This window comes from Gymnoscopelus braueri, assembly GCF_963280865.1.
Source record: "Gymnoscopelus braueri genome assembly, chromosome: 21".
Lineage (NCBI taxonomy): Eukaryota > Metazoa > Chordata > Actinopteri > Myctophiformes > Myctophidae > Gymnoscopelus > Gymnoscopelus braueri.
The window spans coordinates 40334681-40358266 of record NC_137623.1 but is presented as its reverse complement, the minus strand read 5'-3'; the positions used below and the strand labels follow the sequence as shown (position 1 = coordinate 40358266).

Here is a 23586-nt window from a genome sequence, read left to right as displayed (position 1 = left end):
ATTTAGCTGTGAAGTTAGCCTGGTCAGGAGCAGGCTAACAGCCAAGCTTACTTAATCCAGTGTCTTTGTTCTTCAAGTTTTTCCACAGTTAATTCAACACATGTGTTTGTATATGGACTCATTTGAATGACCCTGCATTCAAATAAAATGAAATCAATACAATAAGATATAATCAATGTATATATATTACTGAAATAGTGTGTGACCATGAATCATAATTGTTTCACAATGACTCATGTGATATGTCATTGTCACTCTGTTAACACTATAGTTCATATTGTTGTTAGATGTTTGATAATATATTACCATTTTTTAAAATATTATAAAAAATGTCTAACACATACATAAAATTAAATAATTAAATTAAATAAATAAAATATTTTTTTTTTTTTTTTTCTTGTCCACCTTTGGAGTTACATCATGATGGCAAGGTAACTACACAACCCAAATCTCTACCAAAGTGGTCTTGCAAATGTGGGGTTATTGTGTGTCTCGTCCCGTCCCCCGTCCCCCGCTCATCCCGTTGCGGTCAACCCCGTCCCCGCCCCCCCCCCCGTCCCCGTCCGTCCCGTCCGTCCCGTCCCGTCCGTCCGTCCTGTTGCCCGTCCGTCGCAAACACACACACACACACACACACACACACACACACACACACACACACACACACACACACACACACACACACACACACACACACACTCTCTCTCTCTCTGTGTGTGCTTGCAATACTTTGCCACGCTTTCTCCCTGGATTTATTTATAACGTCCGTGTTTCCTTTTCTGTTGATAATATGTTTCACTTCCTCATATGCTTGCATGAGCTGCTGCTGTTCGGCCACAGAGAAAAACGCTGCTCGAGTTTTGTTCCCCGCTGCCATGATTGGTCAAGTTCAAGGAATCTGCGCTCGAGTTCATGGTCTTTTATAGAAATACGTCGCCGGTGAATCGCCGCCCATTCAGCCTGGCTTCATTATCCTGGCTGGACACAGCCTGGCTTGACATAGCCTAGCTCGACAAAGTCGCTCCTTTTCAGCCTGGCTTGGCGTTCGAGGAACGGAATAAACGAGGCTTTTCGGACCCGACTTTGTCAAGCCTGGATTTGGCTTAAGGCCAGGCTTATTTAATTCACCTTTCGAGGAACAGGCCCCAGAGATCACAAAGATAAATGTTGAGTCAGTATGCACATACGCAAAGACAATGTCGGACTCCGTAGTTTTCTCTGGTCCCCTGCCAAATATGATTGGTGATGAGATGTTTTAAACCCAAGAAAGCACTATTACTTGTTTCCATTGAGGTCCTTTGTACTCAATTCATTCTACATGTGTGGTATATGGTTCACATTTCCCCCTATCACCTCTATACTCTTACATCTTATCTTACTATCTTACTACTATATAATTGACAAAAGCTCAGAAAGTTCGTGCGGGATTCGCAAGCACAGGATCACTCCACATGCCTCCAAGACCCGCCACAGACTGTTGATCAGAGCTCTGGCTATGTTTTAGGCTCCTCACCCCACCTCGATCAGTGATCAGACTCTCGGCTTGATTGATTTTGCGATTTGCCTATCAGACCCTCAGCCTGATCTGGCAGGTTGCCATAGCAACCAGATACAGGAAGTCTGACCTCCTTATCACATGACCACGGTTGGGAGGTTGGGAGGTTGGGACTAGAGGTTAGGGCCGCAAAGCAAAGCGGGGAGGGAGGAGAGGAGAGGGGAGGAACCGAGAGGAGAGGCCAGAGGGGCCGGACTTCGCATGACGTGTGTGCAGAGTGACTATAGGCCAGTGCTGTCTGGACCAACCTCGGATCGGGCCTAGATGTGAGGGCCGCGAAGCATACTTTTAAAACATACTTTACCCTGCAGTGAAAACAGAGAGTAGATTTAAATGAACTATGTTGTAATACATAATGCAGGATGGCCCAATGCCCCCTGGTGGATAACATGTTATTTACACAGATGCCAGGTTAATTTGTTTACCGGGCATCCTATATAGTTTCTATAATTTCAATGTATAGATTATTATTTTGATATTCTATTGTTTAGACTGATGCTAGGTTCTTGGTTTACTTGTGATACACAGACACTACACTGTCTCTCTGTATTCTATGATCCTATAGCTTACTGAGACACTACACTGTCTCTGTATTCTATGATCCTATAGTTTACTGAGACACTACACTGTCTCTCTGTATTCTATGATCCTATAGTTTACTGAGACACTACACTGTCTCTGTATTCTATGATCCTATAGTTTACTGAGACACTACACTGTCTCTAAGTATTTTCTGATCCTATAGTTTACTGAGACACTACACTGTCTCTGTATTCTATAATCCTATAGTTTACTGAGACACTACACTGTCTCTGTATTCTATAATCCTATAGTTTACTGAGACACTACACTGTCTCTGTATTCTATAATCCTATAGTTTACTGAAACACTACACTGTCTCTGTATTCTGTGATCCTATAGTTTACTGAGACACTACACTGTCTCTGTATTCTATGATCCTATAGTTTACTGAAACACTACCCTGTCTCTCTGTATTCTATGATCCTATAGTTTACTGAGACACTACACTGTCTCTCTGTATTCTATGATCCTATAGTTTACTGAGACACTACACTGTCTCTCTGTATTCTATGATCCTATAGTTTACTGAGACACTACACTGTCTCTCTGTATTCTATGATCCTATAGTTTACTGAGACACTACACGGTCTCTTTGTATTCTATGTATGTGTTTACCTTGTGTCTACCTTGTAAGTCAAACTGGATAAAGAGACTCTGATAAATGACAGAAGTCTAAACAGTGAACACTTTTTACAATTTAGGCATTTAGCGGACCCTCTTAATCCAGAGCAATTTACAGTAAGCAAGGTAAACACGAGGCAATACATCAAATGCATAGCAATAGTAATCTAAGATCATAGGTAAACCTATCATCAGTCTAAACAGTATAATATCAAAAAATAAATAATCTCTACATTGAAACTATAGGATGCCAGGTCTACAAATGAATCTGTCTACATAAAATCCTATCTATATTACATTTTAGCCTTTGCACAAGCCTGCATGGTTGTCGAGGCTAGGGGAAGTACTATGGGCTGAGGTGGAGTCTGAAGAGGTGAGTCTTCAGACTACGGAGGAAGATTGGGAGTGAGTCTACAGTTTTAAGTGCAATGGGGAGTGAGTCTACAGTTTAAAGTGCAATGGGGATTGAGTCTGCAGTTATAAGTGCACTGGGGAGTGAATCTGCAGTTCTAAGTGCAATGGGGAGTGAGTCTTCAGTTATAAGTGCAATGGGGAGTGAGTCTTCAGTTCTAAGTGTAATGGGGAGTGAGTCTTCAGTTATAAGTGCAATGGGGAGTGAGTCTTCAGTTCTAAGTGCACTGGGGAGTGAATCTGCAGTTCTAAGTGCAATGGGGAGTGAGTCTTCAGTTATAAGTGCAATGGGGAGTGAGTCTTCAGTTCTAAGTGTAATGGGGAGTGAGTCTTCAGTTATAAGTGCAATGGGGAGTGAGTCTTCAGTTCTAAGTGCAATGGGGAGTGAGTCTTCAGTTCTAAGTGCAATGGGGAGTGAGTCTTCAGTTATAAGTGCAATGGGGAGTGAGTCTTCAGTTCTAAGTGTAATGGGGAGTGAGTCTTCAGTTATAAGTGCAATGGGGAGTGAGTCTTCAGTTCTAAGTGTAATGGGGAGTGAGTCTTCAGTTCTAAGTGCAATGGGGAGTGAGTCTTCAGTTATAAGTGCAATGGGGAGTGAGTCTTCAGTTATAAGTGCAATGGGGAGTGAGTCTTCAGTTCTAAGTGTAATGGGGAGTGAGTCTTCAGTTATAAGTGCAATGGGGAGTGAGTCTTCAGTTCTAAGTGTAATGGGGAGTGAGTCTGCAGTTATAAGTGCAATGGGGAGTGAGTCTTCAGTTATAAGTGTAATGTGGAGTGAGTCTGCAGTTCTAAGTGCAATGGGGAGTGAGTCTTCAGTTCTAAGTGTAATGTGGAGTGAGTCTGCAGTTATAAGTGCAATGGGGAGTGAGTCTTCAGTTATAAGTGCAATGGGGAGTGAGTCTTCAGTTATAAGTGCAATGTGGAGTGAGTCTGCAGTTCTAAGTGCAATGGGGAGTGAGTCTTCAGTTATAAGTGTAATGTGGAGTGAGTCTGCAGTTCTAAGTACAATGGGGAGTGAGTCTTCAGTTATAAGTGCAATGGGGAGTGAGTCTTCAGTTCTAAGTGTAATGGGGAGTGAGTCTTCAGTTCTAAGTGTAATGGGGAGTGAGTCTTCAGTTCTAAGTGCAATGGGGAGTGAGTCTTCAGTTCTAAGTGCAATGGGGAGTGAGTCTTCAGTTCTAAGTGTAATGGGGAGTGAGTCTTCAGTTCTAAGTGCAATGGGGAGTGAGTCTTCAGTTCTAAGTGTAATGGGGAGTGAGTCTGCAGTTATAAGTGCAATGGGGAGTGAGTCTGCAGTTCTAAGTGTAATGGGGAGTGAGTCTTCAGTTCTAAGTGTAATGGGGAGTGAGTCTGCAGTTCTAAGTGCAATGGGGAGTGAGTCTTCAGTTCTAAGTGTAATGGGGAGTGAGTCTTCAGTTCTAAGTGTAATGGGGAGTGAGTCTTCAGTTCTAAGTGCAATGGGGAGTGAGTCTTCAGTTCTAAGTGTAATGGGGAGTGAGTCTTCAGTTCTAAGTGCAATGGGGAGTGAGTCTGCAGTTCTAAGTGTAATGGGGAGTGAGTCTGCAGTTCAAAGTACAATGGGGAGTGAGTCTGCAGTTCTAAGTGTAATGGGGAGTGAGTCTGCAGTTCTAAGTGCAATGGGGAGTGAGTCTGCAGTTCTAAGTGTAATGGGGAGTGAGTCTGCAGTTCTAAGTACAATGGGGAGTGAGTCTGCAGTTCTAAGTGTAATGGGGAGCGCGTCTGCAGTTCTAAGTACAATGGGGAGTGAGTCTGCAGTTCTAAGTGTAATGGGGAGTGAGTCTGCAGTTCTAAGTGCAATGGGGAGTGAGTCTACAGTTATAAGTACAATGGGGAGTGAGTCTTCACTTATAAGTGCAATGGGGAGTGAAGTGCAAGCTAGAGCCGCCAACCGTCCCTTGAAACATACTGTTAGGAATCTTCCTTTATTTGTAAACGAAATAAAGTTAATGCAGACATTATAGACAGCTCTAATAAACATTCACTGTTACTGTTACTGTATATCAAAAAAATTCTATTCACATAAACCCACAACATTACAAGAGCTTGGAAAGGCCTTTTTATTTGTAACACACATTTCAACAACAAGGTAATTCAGTGTGTTTTACACAAAACATCAAGCAAAGAAACACATTATTAAAGGACATTATGAGATGACCTGAGAGCTCTAAAAAACTGAAGAATAGAAAAAGATACAAAAAGAAAACAAACTCCCTGAGTTCATGGTGTCAAACAGAGTGAATCCATGAAGAGAATCATCATGAACAATGATCTGTGTTCCTGATTCTAAGAGTGTAGGGCAGTGGTTCTCAAAGTGGGGTCCAGGGACCCTCTGGGGGTCCCTGAGGGGGTTCCAAATGGACCTTACGGGAGTAACTCTGAGGACGCCCCTGAGCAAGCAGGCAGGCTCTATTGGCTCAGTGGTTAAAGAAAAAATATATAATCTGCACTTGTGCATGAGACCAAGGTTCAAATCCCAGATAAGACATTAAGGTTACATAGTGTAGCTTTTACAATATTTTCATGTTACATATCATTCAAATGCTTTACTTCACTGTGGATTTGTTCCCATTTCTGTGTTCTTACAGGCTTATAACAGTCTTATCTATCTATCTCCCATGGTCTATTGACCCTTATCTGCTCTCCCCTCATTTCCCTGAAAATAGTTGCATAAGTGTTAAAGCTCTGGAAACACCATTGTTTCCACACGGTTAGCATGTCAGGCTAAGCTGTAGGGTTAGCATGTCAGGCTAATCGGTAGGTGACGGCTTCAGCTGCAGCGCATCACTAAGGTTACGATCCAGCTGACTGATCATGTCAATCATTAATGAACTGGCCTCGTCTCCCTTTCTCCGCACCAAGTCGATAACGTGCCGCGCCTTTTCTACTCTGACCTTTTCCCCCTTGGCTGCATCCATTTCATCATCAGTGATGACACTCTTAGTCAGAAGTTTGTCCATTAGAGAATGGAGGGTCGACTCTGAGATTCTCTGAATGAACTGTTCCCTCACAGACAACAGCTTCTTCGCTGCCGCTCCATGGGTCAGATTCTGCCGAGCTTCAGAAGCACCTTGAAGGAGGATTTGTTTTATTATTAGTGGTGTAATTATATAATAACCAAGATGATATATTAAAGCATATAAGGACACTAGTTCAACTGTTGAGATATCTTAGTCTGTTGCTGCATTGATATGAAACTGATAATCTGAAAATAATCTCCTCATTAATTTACATATCTAAAAGCCACTCTTTTAGCACATAAACGAACAAAGCTGATTCTGACTATATATATAAATATGTATATATACATCACAAAACCCCAAAAGGCATTTAAACATTAAAGGAGAATTCCGGACAAATTAAGTGTTATCTTTCATGTCTCGTTACTCACCTAGCGACGTAAAAAGTGGCGTTCTTTTTTTCCATATATTCCCCTGTCGTCATTTTTTAAACACCCTCCGTTGTTATATGCTTGTTTCTTTCCAGAACCTGGCAACTCGTGTTGCCAGATTCTGGAAACAAGCAACCAGTGTTAAATCGTTCGCCATTAACGGCAGGCTCGCAGGAATTTTCAGCGCATGTTTGACTATCATGAGACTCTACAATGAATCGTAGTAGAGAAAAAAATAACATTGCGTCGGTTATAATAGACAAACTTCACTAAGCCACGCGCTCCCATTATAACAACGGAGGGTGTTTAAAAAATGACGACAGGGGAATATATGGAAAAAAAGAACGCCACTTTTTACGTCGCTAGGTGAGTAACGAGACATGAAAGATAACACTTAATTTGTCCGGAATTCTCCTTTAAGTTGACATTTTTTCTTACAAAAACAATGCCGTAGCAATGCAGGTTTTCTGATGTTTTTATATCGGCATAATCTGTTTTGTTTGCATTTGTGCTCAAAATGTGCTATACATTTTGAATGAACGGAGCAACAGAGTAAGATATCTTGTCAACTGAAGATATCTTGTCAACTGTTCGACTAGTTCCATCATGACAAGGTAAGTACACAACCCAAACCTCTACCAAAGTATCATTGTACTTTAATGTTTCAGCCTAGTAGTCTTCATCAGAACTCTGATGAAGACTATAGGCTGAAACATTAGCTTGTTTGTTGACATGAACAGAATAAACTGGTGAAATAATCAGTGTGTTTGCTGACTTTTAACTTTGGATGTTCAACATTGGAATGATATGAATTTGGTTTAGCATCACAAACTAAATAATGTGAAGGTGTCACATTTTAAATATGTAACTATAGCAGACTAACACTGTTTGTGTGATCATTCACACCCAATGACCTTCATAGTATGGCAATGTTTTAGCCTGGCATGGCCAGACTAATACCACTGTGTAGATATTAGTCTGGATTCTGTCTGGAACCTGCATTTCCAATAATTTTACCCAGATTACAAAATGCCTCTGGTGATAAACCCGCCCCACATTTGCATACTGGGCCCTGATTGGTGCCCCACAACTATAGGGAGCAGCGAATTCCAATCACAGAATCTCAGAATTAATAAAATTGCATCATGATCACACAATGTTTGAAAGAGTAACATGGTTTCACTCACGTTTCTGGTCTGCCTCTGTCTGTTTCTGGATTAACTTCTCCATATCACACTGCATTTTTAGCATTTGATCTGTGATCTTGTTTATTTGGTCCTGCTGGTCCTGGATCACTTTCTGTTGTTGTTGTTGTTCTTTTATGGTGGCTTTTTGTGTCACATCCAGGGCCAGTGATGTCACTTTTATAGAACATATACAGTAGATAGAACATAAGTATGTAAGTTTACATGAATCACAGACATTTTAACATCATCAAATAATCATATAATTTCTCATTGTATTCTATGTAATTGTCTTGAGGGAAATATAAATCTTGTCCAAGTCTCTCCAGAGTTTTAATTCTTCTTCTTGTCTCTTGATCTTTTGTGTTTCACTCACGTTTCTTTTCTGCCTCTGTCTGTCTCTGGCGGATCTTCTCCAGTTCCCTCTGGCTCACTTCAAACTGAGCTGCGAGATTCTTCACTCGGCCGACGAGGACTGGATGCTGGTTTCTCAGCTCCTGCTGGTCCTGATCCAGTTGATGCTGCCGTCTCTTGCTGTCCTCAATCTCTTTGGTGTGTTTTAGTGTATCCAGGGACAGTGATGTGTCTTTTATAGAGCATACAGAACATACAGTATATTCATTTAAAGTGACCACAGATGTTTTAATATCCTCAATTAATCATATCTTTTCTCATATCTCTTTTAGTTGCGTTCACTGTAATATTGTTGTCTTGAAGGAAATAGAAATATTGAGTTATTGTATCTTGTTCAAACACTTGTCTTACAAAGTCAATTAATTTATTTCACTGATGACATCATCTGCTGAATTAATTATTCATATTATAAGACAATGTTCTCCTGACAATGTTCAACCGCTATCACTTGGTATGAACATGAACCTGATTATCATGAGGATATTATGTGGAATTAACCTACAAATACAATTGATTGTTGGTGTTCCTGTGGTCTATTAGTATCGTTAAGATGGCTATTTTAAAACACTATATTTGCACTTTATTCTATCAGCCTAGAGTTGAATAATCTGAAAATCGGGCTTGTTTAAGGCAGGGAAGGTAATACAATGACTATTTATCAGTGTAGATTGAGTATAAAACAATACAACCATAGCATTATTGCTAGTGTACCGAATGTGATCAACTTTAAAGTTTAGAAATGAATTTAACAGACAATGTTTGTTTGTTTGTTTACATGGACAGAATAAATTGGTGAAACTGAGTTCAATCAACGTTATCCTGACAATCTATATGCGCTACCTTTTAATTTTGGATATTCAAGATTGGAATTGTGAATTTGGTTTAGAACCACAAATATATATATATATTTTTTCAGGTGTCACCTTTCAATTATATAACTATAGCAGACTCACACTGTGTGAACATTCACACCCAATTGTTCATTGTCATGGTCCTCTATCTTTATGCGTTCATACACATACAACAGCCTTAGTTTACACCAAGTGGAATTATTGTCAATAAAACACATATAAACACACAAAACGTATGTTTTCTTTTCATTTTTTTCTTTTACATGATTTAAAGTAAAGGCATCAAACTGAATATAATCAGAAGGAATAGATAACACTTTAAAACATTTTAAAGACTAACATCATAACTCACGTTTCTTGTCTGCCTCTGTCTGTCTCTGGTTGAACTTCTCATACAGTTCACTCTGCATTTTTTGCATTTGGTCCTGCTGGCTCTCCTTCATGTCTTTGATGACATCCAGGGACAGTGATGTGTCTTTTATAGAACAAATAGATAGAACATAAATGTAAGTTTAGATGAAACAGGCATTTTAATATCCTCAATTAATCATGTCTTTTTCATATTTCTTTCAATTGTATTCACTGTACTATTTTCTTTGGGCTATTCAAAAATAGCAGATCTACAAGCTCATAGCTATGAGCTTGTATATATGCTATTTTTTTGGGAGATCGTTTGAATATATATATATATATATATATATATATATATATATATATATATATATATATATATATTTAGAGCATTTGTAACTCAAATCTTTGCTTCTGGGGGATTCTACTAATGTCTTCTAAATCAGATTTTTTTTTGTTGTTTAAAACAGTTTTTTTGAAAAACGTTTGTTGCTATAATATCAGTGGTTTGGCCGTGGACCCCCTTCTCAAAATATGTTGTTCCAGGGACTCCCAGAAGTTGTAACAGAGTTAAAAAAGTTATAACAGAGTAAAAAATCTTTGAATATATTCAAAGATTTGCACATATTTTCAAAAATAGCAGATCTACAAGTTCATAGCGCACAGAGTATATCTCCTATTTTTGAATAGCCAAATAAATGGTAAATGGTGCATTTATGTAGCGCTTTTATCCAAAGCGCTTTACATTGATTGTGCCATTAACCCATTCACACACACATTCATCGAACTGGGAACCTTGCGGTTTTCCAGTTCCCTCTACCCGGCCACTCTACCCCTGAGCCACTGCCGCCCCTGTAAATCTTAAAAATAAACCTTAAAATCACACACAGATGCGTTCCCGGTCTTAAAGGCTTATACCCAGGGGGCAAAGGGGGGTATGCTGCATTTGCCCTGCCATAAAAGGTTTGCCACCAGAAATAATATCTATGACCCAGTAGGATCACAACCTATATGGACAACCCGGTCAACTTGCTGCTGGAAATCCAATATGGCCGCCTCAATATTGGCCTCTATCAGAAAATAGCTTTTGCAATAACTTTTGAACCAGATGGGCTAGAAATAAAAACATGGTTTCAGAGCATGAGAATACTTATCTTTATGATTGAGTGTGTCTGGACCTTTAATTTGCATATTTCCAAGATGGACGCCACTCGAAAATGAGTTTTACTATGACTTTTACAGTGACAGCTGACTGTTATGGAAAAGAGTCTGCTTTTTAAGCAATATAAACACATTTGGTCAGTTTGAGCTTTCATTTCTATGTAGTCAATATTAGAGATGCACGATATAATCGGTAACGTATCGGAATCGGCCGATATCGGCCCATATCGGCCATATCTGTACCGAACCGATCTCAAAATAAACCCGATTAAATTCACCGATATTGTATAATAAAATGACCGAGAGGCGAGAGCAGTCTGTCTGCCTGTCTCTGTCTCTTTAAGAGAGCACAGCTGTAGCTCCTCCCCCCTCCACACGCTCTACATGCAATGTCTCTCAGACAGTGCATTGCTGCACTACGCAGCGGAGCAGGCTAGCCTGCACAGAGAGTGGAACTAACAGCAAACTAACAGCAAACAAACTCTTCACGTCCATAGTTCATACCCAGAACAGTCAGAGGGTTTCTTGTACATCTTAAATTAGATTAGAGTAGGGATACTGCGGAGGATATATTTTGCCTCGTTATTTAACATCGACGTAACAAACACTCGTTAGTCGTTACTCGACTCGAGTGCAACCAGCGGCTGCTTTTGAACAAGCAAGCTGCTTGTGTATTTAACCACAGAGAATGAGCACAAATTAACTCTCAGCTGGTAATGTTTCTGTCTTTGACATCCTGTTGTCCTACAATCTGTAGTGTAGTGTACGTCCGAAGCAAGCTGTCCCTGTCCTAAACTCACTGTCTCTTTCTTTCTCACACACACACACACACACACACACACACAGTGGTAGTTCCAGGGAGTTGTGATTGGGAGAGCTAAGGGGGGCTTAATTGTTTAGAGCAGAGGGCCAGAGGCTAATTAATTTAGGCAACAGACAATATGAATAACACTAATAACAAACTAGATTCAATGATCTTAGTTCCATAGGCCACATAACATATGGTTTTGTGTTATACAAAGATTCAAATAATTCTGTGATGGCTTATAGCATACAAAAATGATGTCATAGTTAAGTTTGTTACTTATATATAATTATAATTAATGTATTTATTCCATAAATATTTTTCATCACAGTAGGGTTAGTGGAGAGGAGGGTTTACCATCAACTTTCACCAGTAAAACAAATTAAAATAAAAAAAATCAGCAATGAGCTCAATATAAATATGATATATAATATATCGGTATCGGATCGGTATCGGCAGATATGACCCAGCAAATAATCGGTATCGGTATCGGTATCCAAAAAACAATATCGTGCATCTCTAGTCAATATGTCTGCAGTCATACATAATGTATGGTATTACATTTTCCCTCAGATTCTATCTGGAGTTGTGGGGATGATTGCAGAGACAAATTGGAGAAAACGCCCACAATGTATCTTAAAGATGACATTTTAATAAACTAACTACAATATAAACAGAGACATGTACACACCCAGACTTGCCAACAACTTCAGCTTCAGGGCTATAAATTAACATAGTGGTATGCATTTAAGTACCAGAACAAAAGATAGACAAATTAGTGACAAAGTGAAGTGGAGTTGAGGTTGCCTACAAAAGGTTAATTTTGACCTGTATGGTGCTGTCTTGCCTGCTTCTAAAGCCGATGATACTATGGTACGATGCTATTCACTGTCCCTGTTGTCATGTGTTGCACTGATCCTGCTACATCGTGTCTCCAGTCCCTGGCAACGGCATCCTAAGTAGCATGGAATGCAAACCTCCACCCACGTAGACACTAGACAGGCTAGCATTATTGGCTACCTTGTACCTTCCACTCATCCCAGCATCGCCAACTGATCCTTCTGTCGTCAAAGATGAAACTGGTCACTACATCACATGCATTGGGTGATAAGTACACCATTATCACTTGAGATCAGGCTACATATGAACTCGCAGTTGCCATCAGAAACAAGCACGAAGATGAGTTTGGCAATGTAGTCCTGTTGCTGGGAGGCTTGAGCTTCCACCAAGCTCACAACTACATGAAGGCTATTTGCAAGATTATCAGGGATGCAGGGGCAGAGGATCTTCTTGTAGCAGCAGGTCTCTGTCAGGAAGGAACTGCCAAGAAGATGTTTGGTGAAAAGGCTGAATACTACCAAACCTTACATGCCCTTAAGGTCCTCAGTGAAGCCATGTGGCGCCTGCTCTGTGAAGCCTTTGAGGCATGGGCAGCAGACAGGGACACAAAGCCCTGGAGGCCACAAGTTGAGTCAGTCTTGAAGATCCTGTTTGAGAAAGAGACAACTGGCACTCAGAAGTTAGAAACTATCAAGGTGAGGCGTCCAGAGATGGCAGTCCTAGGAAAGCAGCTGCCGTTTTTTCAGGAATCATTGAATGGGCAACCAACTAAAATCTTCTTAGCAACCTTCCTGGAGATGTTAGATATTCTCCAAAGGTTTATCTACTACGAGCGGGAAGGTGACTGGACAGGACAGGACATCTCTGTGAATCAGCAAGAATGCTACCCTACCTCACTGCAGCAGGCCACTACAAGTACGAGCAGCAATCTTTGCCTCTGTATTTGGCTGATATGAAGAAACTACCAGAAACAGCTTCAGATGAAGAACTGATGGCAGGTGTATTTGTTGGCAGACGAGCAGATGACGGCCACAACAGTGTTTTTCTTGATATGCTACTGGAGCAGACCTATAATGCCGATGCCAAGGAAGCAAGCGGTCTGGAAGGCATTACACTCAGCCCTGCTGCCCGGACAAAATGGGTCTACACAAAACCACTCACTGCAGCTGTCTCTGCAGAGCTCAAGTCTATGCTTCACCCCCACTCCTCCAACCCACACCATGAGTCTGGTCGGAGTCGTGTAACCCGGGATGCAGAGATGGTAGTCATGGTCATGGCAGCAGTGGAGACTAACCCATTTACAGTGACCACATCATCCATGATCAACATATATATCAGGACAGTGTGCTCCACAGTCAAGGACTACTTGATCAGTGGAAAAGAACTGGGTCTGAAGGCACTGTGTGAGTCACTGTCCAGTGATCAGAAGAAGACAAGTATAATGAAGCTTAACACTTTAACACTCAAAACACAAAATCCCCAAAATCTAAGGGGAAACCCTCAGCACCTGGCAATAGCAATGAAATTACTGCCCTCCTGTGCATGACCCAAATCATAGCCAGTGGCGGATAACTCAACCTCGAGTGCATTGAGAACAGGTACCAAGGCAAGCCTGCTGGCAGGCACGTCATTCAACAGCAGACGTTGGTATCGTTCAGCCATACGCCATTGGTCTTTCCTGAAAGGTGAAAGCATTTGGAACAATCGCTGAACGATACCAATGGCTGCTGTTGAATGACGTGCCTGCCGGCACAGAGATTATTCACTTCTGCTGTGACCGGTACAGTGGACCTAGTCTTAAGACAGCTGAGCAAGAACACAGATATGCTTGACCAAAACTTACCAAAGAATATGAATTCAGTTATGTCAGCTAACAAGGCAAACCTATTGAGTTTCCTCTGCGACGAATGGTGTGAAAATGAGAAACTTAAGTCGGCCCTTGGTCAAACACATCTTTACCTGGGTGGGGGGTTTAAAGAAGAGACAAGGAGTGTGGTGATCAAGGAGGGGTCTATTGAAGAAGATAGGTCAACCCTCTTAAAGCTGCTTCCCCCGACAGAGAATGCCTTAGACCTGCACCTGAGAAGAGCTGCTCTAGCAACCATAATAGATAAACGTGCACACATTGCCAAGCCGGATATTCCTTCTTTCACAGAGTATGGATGGTCTCTCAGTGATAGCAATGTAGCAGTCCCCCTTGCATCTAACGAGCCAGCCTGGCCAGTCAATGAACAAGGCAATATCATGCAGCTGTATCAAGGCTGCCAGAAAGGCAATTCCATGCTACTTAGGATGCGGTTGCCAGGGATCAGTGCAACACATGACAACAGGGACAGTGAATAGCATCATAACATATGTATCATGGCTTTAGAAGCAGGCAAGACAGCACCATAGAGAGGTCAAAATGAACCTTTTGTAGGCAACCTTATAATTCCTTTTAACAGGACGTTCATGAAAGTCCTTGCGGGCTTGTTTCCAATGAGGGCCTGTGAGCAATTAGGGGTTAAGAGTCTTGCTCAGGGACAAATTTCATTTCATCGACACATATGCTGGCGTGGCCTGGAATCGTACCTGGGGCAACCAGGGCCTCTGGCTCCCTAGGCGGGCTCACTAACCACTCAGCTATGGCCGCCCCTTAACTCCGCATTTGTCACTAAGTAGTCTATCTTTTGTTCTGGTACTTGAATGCGTACCACTATGTAAATTAGTTTAGCCCTAAAGCTGAAGTTGTTGGCAAGTCTGGGTCTGTAGTTAGTTTATTAAAATGTCATCTTTAAGATACATTGTGGGCATTTTCTCCGATTTTTTTCTGCAATCATCCCCACAACTCTAGATAGAATCTGAGGGAACATGTTATACCATATATTATTTATGACTGCAGCCATATTGACAACATATAAATGAAAGCTCAAACTGACCAAATGTGTTCATATTGCTTAAAAAGCAGACTTTTTGCCATAACAGTCAGCTGTCACTGTAAAAGTCATAGTAAAACTAATTTTCGTTAAAGGTCCAGACACACCCAATTATAAAGATAAGTATGCCATTGAGTTTCTCATGCTCTGAAACCATGAAATAGACACCAAGTTTGCATTTATAGCCCATCTGGTTCAAAAGTTATCGCCAAAGCTATTTTCTGATAGGGACAATATTGAGGCGGACATATTGGATTTCCAGCAGCAAGTTGACCGGGTTGTCCATATAGGTTGTGATCCTACTGGGTCATAGATATTATTTCTGGTGGCAAACCTTTTATGGCAGGGCAAATGCAGCATACCCCCCTTTGCCCCCTGGGTATTAATAGTTGTCAACTCACTTGGTCCTTTCACTGTGACCTTGAGTTGTCCACTGCCTGCTCCCTTGGTGAAGACTTTGAAGTCAGCCTCCTCTTTCACTCTCACCCCCTGGGGCTGGAGGCCTCTCCCTGACACCCTGCAGGCTATGGAACCATCCAGAAGAGAAAGGGAGAGTTGTTTAGACTAGCAGATGGAGGGTAAGGAATTGTACATGCACGGCCACACACACATTCACTCACGCACGCACGCACGCACTCACTCACTCACTCACTCACTCACTCACTCACTCACTCATGCCAGTGGTGGAAAAAGTACTCCAATTTTTTACTTAAATAAAAGGTATCAACACTGCAATGTAGAAATACTCTTCTCTTCAAGTAAAAGTCCTGAATTAAAAATGTACAAAAGTACAAAAGTATTGGTATCAAAATGTACTTAAAGTACCAAAAGTAAAAGTACTCATTATGCAGAATGTCCCATTTCACAAGTTTCCAAAAAATCTTTTGAAAATAGCAGATCTACAAGCTCACAATGTGTCACATTGCGATGGATTGTGAGCTTGTAGATCTGCTATTTTCAAATGGTCGAAATGTATATAGGGATGAAGTGGTTAATGTATGTTTTGTAATAATAATCAAAATCTACAAAGTAACTAGCAACTAAAGTTTTAAATAATTGTAGTGGAGTAAAAGTACAATATTTGCCTCTGAGATGTAGTGGAGTAGAAGTAAAAGTACAGAAAATTGGAAATACTCCAGTAAAGTAAAAATACCTCAAAACTGTACTAGAACTTAAGTACAGTACTTGAGTAAATGTACTTAGTTACTTTGTAACAATAGGCCCTTTTAACTGAAAGGATAATTATTACCAAAAAGGAAAAACAACGAGATCGGTGGGTGTTTTAACTGCTACGATGTTTTATATGGTAGCCAGGAATTAATTGACAGGTCAACCGGTATTTAAATCAAATAATAACACTTAAAGGAGCTACACCATGAATTTAAAAAAAAATATTTGATATTTAATATCATATGGTGTATGTCCCTCAAACCTTTTTCAAAAGGTTTGAGCCTAAATCATCACTCAGATATACTCATCCCAAGTCAATTGTCTCTGGCTTATACAGCACTTTCAGCTGCAATACCAAAACGTCCTCTTGGGCAGGGGGGGGCTACTGAGCAATTCTGTCTGTTAATAAAAAAAATATATTAAAAAAAATATTTAAAAAAAAGGAAAAAAAAAGGAAAAATTCTGCATAAAAAGAAGCATCTAAGAAAAATACAAAATCGAAAAAAAAACACTTTGAACATTTTTGAACAATTCCACCAAGTGTTTGAGGTGCCTGTTTCACCCACTTCCGGGGGGCGGAGCCAAAATCCGAGCCCGAAGTATTTGTTCGTAGACCCCCACTTAGGGGGGGTAGAAAAAGTTTCGGAGCGATTCGGGCACTTTTCATTTAACATTGGGTTTGCCATCAATAATGTTTGTGACATCATAAACATTTCCATTCTGAGATCGCCTGTTCAGACACGCCCATTCTGGAAATCCATGAAATGAGAAGGAATGACTGAATTAAAAAAAACAACATTTTTTTGGGTACAAGAGACACTGGGGACCCCAAAAAATACAAAAAAACAAGAAAAAAGTGATTTTCATGGTGTAGACCCTTTAAAAATTACTTCTGTCCCTGTTGCTCTCCCTGATAAATAAAATAAATAAGCAAACGAACAAATAAATCAAAAACAAACAATAATCACTTTAAACACCCCTCCCACCCAAACAAATACTGTCCCTTGTAACCCGGCGGGTCACAATGCAAGATACAAACAATAAACAAATACACACAGCGTTTAAGAGTCTGTCATGCACGCACGCTGCTTAAATAAATAAATAAATAGTCCCGCGACCGTCCTCTTCTGACCGCGCTCCCACGACGCAAACGGCTCCTTTTAATCCTTTTAGTCCAAACGAAAATGAAAGTCTTCTCCGCCCGATGCGGCCCAAATAATAGCTAAATGTCGGGGTACCCCTCTAATTTGTATTCCAAAAAGAACAGGACGCTCGGGTTGATCTCACCGGTCTCGGCTCATCTCGACTCCCCTCCCGACCGGTGTTTCAATTTTTAACGAGACCAGATCAGACTGAGACCGCGTCTACTGTCGTCCTAGTAACAGTAGATGTTGTCCCACGGTGAAAGAATGCGTAGCTGTCCTCGTCAATGCCTGTTTTTTATTTCATATCACAATGCCAACACATACCGATCTGATTCTTGTTTGGATGAAGAAACGTCAGACAGACGAACACTCACGTTGCGTTGTGGACGGTTCTCCGTTGGTTTTGTTGTTGTTGAGAAACAGGAAGACAATCACTTCCTGTGTCAGTCTCTCTAACAATAGATTTACACGTTTAATAAATGCAACTATTTGCCATTGGAGTCGGAGTCAACATGTGTAAGGTACAATCACTATTCAGCCCATTCAAAGCGTGCAAATAAACGCATCAATGAATGAATTAATTAATAAATATATAAATAAATGTTCATTCCCTCCTGGGATTCGAACTCTTCCCAACATCAGCATAATTACACCAGACAGGCGCTTACTCCGGTGCGCCCTTCTTCTCACGACAAATGTGTACCGTAAACAATTTATAGAGTATACAACCAGCCATTAAAAAACTAAATAGTCATGGTCACTAGATTAATTTGAGACCTCAGTCGCCACAATGATTTCATTGTACTGCTCTCTAACACGGCTGTTTACTACAGATTTGTTTCTCAAATCTATCACCATCACCATCATCATCATCATCATCTATTATTCATTATGTTAGAGGCTACTTAGAAATAGTCATTAGAAGACAACCATTTCTTCCTGTGACAATCTCTAACAATACATTTTATAAATGCAGCTATTCGCCATTGGAGTTGGAGTCAACATGTGTAAGGAAGGCAATCACTATTCATTTCGCCAGTGGATTAAACATGCGTCATGTAGCCTACATTAACTATTCAGGCCATTTAATGCGTCACAAATAAATAAATGTTAGCCTTTAATGGGATTCGAATTCCTCCCAATGTCAGCAGAAATAGTCTGGGGCATGGCCTACTCTTGTGCGCCAGTGTACCCACTCTGACTCATAATCATAAACAATTCATAGACTATAAAACCAGCCATTAAAACGCACATGGTCATTAGATTCACTTGAGACCTCAGTCACCACACTGATTTCCAACTATTTAATACAGATTTGTTTCTAAAATCTCTCACCACCACCACCACCACCACCACCATCATCATCTATTATTCTTATTCATTATGTTACAGACCAGGAGACCTGGTTCTGCCAGACCCAGAAGGAACACATTCGTAGTAGGCAACACACCTACAAACCACTTTATAAGTTAAAAGTATGAATCATTTTAGGCATTGTGTGTGTGTGTGTGTGTGTGTGTGTGTGTGTGTGTGTGTGTGTGTGTGTGTGTGTGTGTGTGTGTGTGTGTGTGTGTGTGTGTGTGTGTGTGTGTGTGTGTAGCATTTTGTGTCTAGGGGTATTTGCAAGAGCAAAGCCTTTGCTCAGTTATCTCATTAGAACTAGTAACCATGACAACCAGTAACCTTAACCCATTGAGACCACCTATTCTACAGATGCCTTCTAAATCAGTAGTTCTCACACTTTCAGATGATATCTGCTATTTGACAATGGGTATACAATGGGTTGGTATAGGATATACCTAATATCTAAATACTTAATCAAGCAATGTAAAAAGGTCTGGGGTGCTCACACAATTCTGAGTAGATTAAGAAATAAATGGGCCAAACATGTTTGAAAGTGAAATATCCCTTTAACATGGTGTCAGAAAATTTGGAGGGGCTTAGGTGTGCTGATTGCTTGCTCAATTAACAAACATATAAAAGGTTGAACAACTGTGTTGGGAGTTGGATCGATTATAACTATATAGAGTTATTATAGAGATATTGAGAGAGAGAGAGTGAGAGAGACATTTGTGACTGAGTCATGGACCCACGAATGTTTTCCGAAATATTCCATTTCAAGAGGAATTCAACCTTTCCAGAAGGCTTCACAAAGCAGCAGAGGTATAACCTGAAAAGAAGGGCCAACCAGTATGTCCTTAAGGGTATGTATTCTGTTACACTATCAATCTTTATTTAAAGTACTTTGTTCATTAACCTTTTAAAATTATTTGAAAAAACATGGTCTCCTCACACATTAGAAGGACAATATCAGTCACCAGGACCAAGAATTGGTGTTTTTGATTAATCCATCATGGTTAAAATGGAGTTTGAAGTTATAATGGGTTTGTATAGGAAGGGGGCGTGTCTGATAAAATGAATATCAAATATCTAAATACTGAATCAAGCAAGAGTCGACGATAAAATGTCACTTTAAGAGTAAATTGAACATTTTCACATTTATTTGTACTAGATGGCATCCTTCATTACTTATGCACCAGAAGCAAGAAGCAGGAGCCCCATTTCGCCAAGGTAAATGTGTTTCATGCTTACTTTTGGTGCTCAAACACTTGAATTTCCCCATGGGAATCAAAAGAGGAATCTAAGTATCTGTCTATCTCATCTCTCTATATGCTATCTATGTATGTAGGTGGTGGAGTCGGCTGCTGAGGCGGCGTCTGTGTTCCAGGAATTCCATGCCAGTAGTATCGGTGGTCACTGTGGTGTGGAGAAAACACAGTGATCCACCGATACTACTGGCCTGGACTGGAGGCGGACATCCGCAAATGGGTAAGTTGGAAGGGTCAAGGGTCCTCCAAATGTGTATATATCATTTGTACATGCAGGCCTATTTATGCAGGGCCTACTTAGGAAAACAATGGCAAATTGAAGCATTAACTAAATGCACACACTCATGTGATTGTATATCCCCTTCACTTACTGTTTGTGCTTGACCAAAGGCCTGTGATATAAATTAATGTGCATATCATTTGACTTAAGATCAAGGAGTGCCCTGGGTGCCAGAAAAAGGCGGGTTGCTTGAAGGACAAAGCTCAGTATGAACCCATAACAGTGAGTGTTTTGCAACTGAAAATCCCATGCATCTAAATGTGCAAAGATAGGCTACCAGCAATCATACAGATGTCTAATTGGTTTCTTTTTTAATCACCTTTTTATCAGGTAAAGGAGCCATTTGAGCTTGTAGGTATCGACCTAATGAAGCTCAAAAGGACACAAGATGGCAATGATGTCTGCGTGATGGTGGACTATTTCACGAAATGGACAGAGGCCTACCCACTGAAAACCAAGCATGCAGGGGAGGTCTCCAAATGCATAGTGGACTTTGTGTACAAGCATGGGGCCCCGCAAAGGCTACTTTCTGACCAAGGTTCGGAATTCCGAAATCAGGTACAACACTCATCAAACATTACAAATTATATTGTTATTTAATTATTTATGTTGGGGATGGGGCTCGTACCATTGATCTGAATTGTGTTCATTCAATTGTTTTTATTATTATTGTTTCCATTTAAAACAATTCTTAATTGCTTTTATACTTTTATGCAATGTAGCACTTTGAGATTTGTGTCAAATTGTGTTCCAAATCTATTATTAATGGAATTTATAGGTGAATTCTTTGCTCTGTGAGGAGCTCGAGATCCAAAGAAGTTTTTCAGCGCCCTACCACCCGCAGACGAACGGCCTGGTAGAAAAAATGAACGGGACCATCCAGAAGTAAGTTGCATAATGCCAAATTGGCAGATACACCTACAGTACACAACATGAATGCTGTTGACTACATTAAATGCATCTGAATGTCTGCTGTAATGTTATGTAATGTGAACATTTTCAGGTCGCTGAAAGCCCTTTGTTCGGATCATCCAAACCAGTGGGATAAGTACCTGCCAGCGGCCTTGTTTGCGCTGAGGACAAAAAAGCATTTAACAACTCAATACACGCCTTTTTATCTGCTGTATGGGCGAGAGGCACGGTATCCATCCGAAGTCCATGTGGATTATGATGTAAGTGGATCCATTTGTTGGGGGGGGGGGGGGGGGGGCAGTAAATTAGTAGCAGAGCACCAAATGAGTTTAACCCCCTTTATACATTGGCTATTTGAAAATAGCCAATCTACAGTCTCACAACGCAGAGCGACACGATGTGAGCTTGTAGATCTGCTATTTCCCAAAATGTATGCCAAATGCATATTGATTTGGGGGTCCTTGACATGAATATATGAAAATGAAAACACTACTGTCAATAACCCCACCTGGTGTTTTTGTACCTTAGGTGACACCAGAAGATATGGAGTCATACTGTGGGTCGGAGGAGGTCTGTGAGCGGCTGAAAAAGCAGACACCAGTGTATGAGGCTGTGCAGGGCAATGTCCTCAAACAGCAAGCCAAGGTCAGGAAGAGGAAGCTGGAGCAGGGCTGGGATGACAAGTTCACAGTTGGGGATGTGGTGTTAAAGAAGAACATCAGAGAAGAGCAGAGGAAGGGAGGCAAGCTGGCACCAGAGATGCTGGGGCCCTATACCATCACCGAGATAAAGGGGAAAGTGGTGTACTTGGTTGGGGACCAAAATCAGAAGCTTATTGCTAATTTGGACCAGCTGAAACGCTACATCGAGCCAGAGGAGAGGATTCCAGCGAAGCTTTTAAAGCTAGCTGGAACCTTTGCTTTGGCTCGCCCCCCTCCACCACTTTCCCCTTTACCTCATCCTCCTGCTCTTCTCCACCCTCCCCAACTGTCACCCAGTCCCTCCAGCCCTCTTCTTGGCCGCCCTGCACAGCCATCATGCAGCCCCTCCGGGCCTCCTCCTGCCCTCCACCACCCACCACCATCCTCGGGCCCCTCCACTGGCTCCCCACCTGCCAGAGGAGGGAGATGGACAGCAGAGGACCAGGTCACTGGTAAATCCCATTCACTAATGTGACATGAAGAATAATAATGCCATGTACAATTTTTAATGACTGAAATGTTCTGAATTTCCACTTCAAGCTATATGGAAGGGCCAAACGGGACAAATTTTGTGGGCCAAATTTGGCCCATTTAAAATTCTGACCCTTGATGTCCAGAGCCTGGCGCCAGGGGAGACATTGACCAGCGAAGTAAGTCTCGTTTTGTGAGCAAGTGTTCTCATTGATATTAAAGTGATTTTTAATTGTATTTATTTTTGTGTGTAGATAGATCGCCCAAAAGGCCACAACGAGGGTGACAGTTTTGCCAGTGGAGGAGATGAACAGAATATGGGACGGTTTAACCAGGGGGGTTAAAAAAGTAAGGATAATAGTTACTTTTAAAAGTGTTGGTTACAGTCGCACCATGTTAACAAATTAAATGATCACTTCACTTGCAGATTGATGTCCTGGAATGGGACATCATTATGGGGGCAGTGTGTAAGAATGGCCACTACACACTAGTAGTAAGTTAACTTTAATCAATGCAAATTATGCAACTATATTTACAACTAAGCTTTTGAAGTATTAAAGTATTCTATCTGCCGAAGGTTATGTATCCACATGACCACAAGTGTCTGTTTGTGGACCCACTCACTGCCACCCCAAGACAAGTGGAGATGTGTCAAAATAGTACAAGGCAAGTAAATCATAGATTTATTGTGCTTCATTGCAAGTATGTTCAATGGCTTCTGATACACAAGTAACCAACGGTTTGGTTTTTTCTTCAGAGCTTATATGCGGAGGATGAGGGGCACAATCTCTCGCTGGACCTGTGAGACTGTCCCTCATCCCCGCCAAACGGATACAACATCATGTGGGGTGTTTGTGTGCAAAGTGAGATTATATAGCCTAGAATATCTATCCTAGTAACAATTTAATACATTCTAAAAGAACACTGTTAACACTAACCTGTATTTTAAGATTGCAGTGATGCTGGTCATAGCCACTGCTGGGGTGGAGCAGGGCCTGCTAGCGAACATTGACCTGGTACGCCAAAGTATTGCCAGACAACTTTTGGAGGACTCTGGTAGGCTTCAATCAAATGTTTATCAGCCTCACCCAGACCAAAAAATTGGACTTCACTGAACTCAAAAATATGTTTTCATAGATGACCAGACACTTCTCTGTCGCTCCTGTGGGGAGGTGAGCGCTGGGACAGGAAGGTCCGCC

At 41.1% G+C, this 23586-nt stretch overlaps 1 protein-coding gene across 3 annotated transcripts in view; it reads right to left on the bottom strand.

Moving 5' to 3' along the window:
• Nucleotides 1–5311: 5311 nt before the first annotated feature.
• The window catches only part of LOC308076733 (GTPase IMAP family member 8-like), a 42213-nt gene continuing 23938 nt past the window's right edge, over nucleotides 5312–23586 (bottom strand). For 2 of the 3 annotated variants that reach the window (XM_080417177.1, XM_080417178.1), the window contains 5 exons: nucleotides 15501–15623; nucleotides 9380–9502; nucleotides 8139–8348; nucleotides 7766–7939; nucleotides 5312–6257 (listed from right to left, as the gene is read on the bottom strand). In XM_080417177.1, the coding sequence (XP_080273303.1) occupies nucleotides 5938–6257; nucleotides 7766–7939; nucleotides 8139–8348; nucleotides 9380–9502; nucleotides 15501–15623 (950 nt within the window). In that variant the 3' untranslated portion in view covers nucleotides 5312–5937. The remainder of the gene's footprint in view (nucleotides 6258–7765; nucleotides 7940–8138; nucleotides 8349–9379; nucleotides 9503–15500; nucleotides 15624–23586) is intronic. The other variant, XM_080417179.1, reaches the window with a different exon arrangement.